The sequence below is a fragment of the Echinops telfairi genome, unplaced genomic scaffold (genome assembly GCF_000313985.2).
Source record: "Echinops telfairi isolate 266 unplaced genomic scaffold, ASM31398v2 ScPeMD7_7458;HRSCAF=8496, whole genome shotgun sequence".
Taxonomy (NCBI): domain Eukaryota; kingdom Metazoa; phylum Chordata; class Mammalia; order Afrosoricida; family Tenrecidae; genus Echinops; species Echinops telfairi.
The window spans coordinates 32,385,962-32,387,028 of record NW_022111358.1 but is presented as its reverse complement, the minus strand read 5'-3'; the positions used below and the strand labels follow the sequence as shown (position 1 = coordinate 32,387,028).

At 51.5% G+C, this 1,067-nt stretch overlaps 1 protein-coding gene across 3 annotated transcripts in view; it reads left to right on the top strand.

Annotated features, from left to right (window-relative positions):
- PLEKHM1 (pleckstrin homology and RUN domain containing M1) overlaps positions 1-1,067 on the top strand; it is a 55,568-nt gene that overhangs the window by 31,133 nt on the left and 23,368 nt on the right. For all 3 annotated transcript variants that reach the window (XM_045299724.1, XM_045299725.1, XM_004707523.2), the window contains one exon: positions 197-467. In XM_045299724.1, the coding sequence (XP_045155659.1) occupies positions 197-467 (271 nt within the window). The remainder of the gene's footprint in view (positions 1-196; positions 468-1,067) is intronic.

The window sequence follows — 1,067 nt, the reverse complement described above, 5'->3', positions numbered from 1 at the left end:
AGTTGTATGAGCCCCTAATAAAATGGTTTTAAAAAAAAGAAATGTGCAGAGAGAGACAGAGGGCTAATGGTCCAGCGGGGCTGGGGTGTCTTTCTACACTGTGACGGTTGCACAATCCATTCAACTGTACACTTAGAGTCCCTGACTTAAACGTGAAAGACGAAGCAAACCAAACTTTTGTCTTCTTTCCCAATAGAAAAGCAAGAGCTGGATCTCAGAAGATGATTTCTACCGGCCTCCCCCGGGGCAGCCCCCAGAGAGTCTCTCTCAGCCCTCCCTGGCTTCACCCAAAGGGACTCCAGAGTCCAGGCCTGGTCTCCACAGGCACATTTCACAAGGGCCCAGAAAAAGCCACTCCATGGGGGCCTTAGACCAAGCGTGTGTGCCTTCCCCAGCAAGCAGCAGAATCAAGGCAGCCGCTGTGCAGGAGCATAAGAACTTCTGGGTGGTGCACCGGAGGCAGATGGGTATGTGACGCGGGCCCCAGGCCATCCTCAGTGTGCTGTCCACCATCCACCAGGGGGCTCGGTCCTCACAAGGAAACCCTCACCCCAGACTGTAGTAATAAGGAGCACTCAGCCTGGAGTCATGCAGGAACGCATTCAGGAAAAGTACTCTCTCTTTTCTTAATAAAATTTTAGTAGAATAGTACTTACAACTGTCAACAGTCCAGAAATGCTGCTTCCTGTATTGAAATGGAAAGTACTCCCCTGGAAGTACTCTGGAAACACGGGACTGTAGAGCCCTTTCATTTCTCTTTGTAGCGGGAGAGGACTCTCCCCGCCTCCCCGTGTGTGTTAGCTGCTCCTCCCAAAGGCCTTTACCTGAGGCGCTTGATTTAATGGCTGGCTTGGGCAGAGTTGATCAGGTCTGCTGTGGCACCGTAGTGTCCTCTACCTGCTGCTTACCAGAAGGGCAACGTGGTCGCCACACCTGGGACATTCCAGAAGCCGTCCAATGACCGTAGCCCTCATTTTCCTGTAACCTCATAGTGAGTTTCCTCTAGATAGCACACAATCAACAGTATGTCCTCCAGTCATCCTTTCTGCCCACTTGCTGTTTGCTGT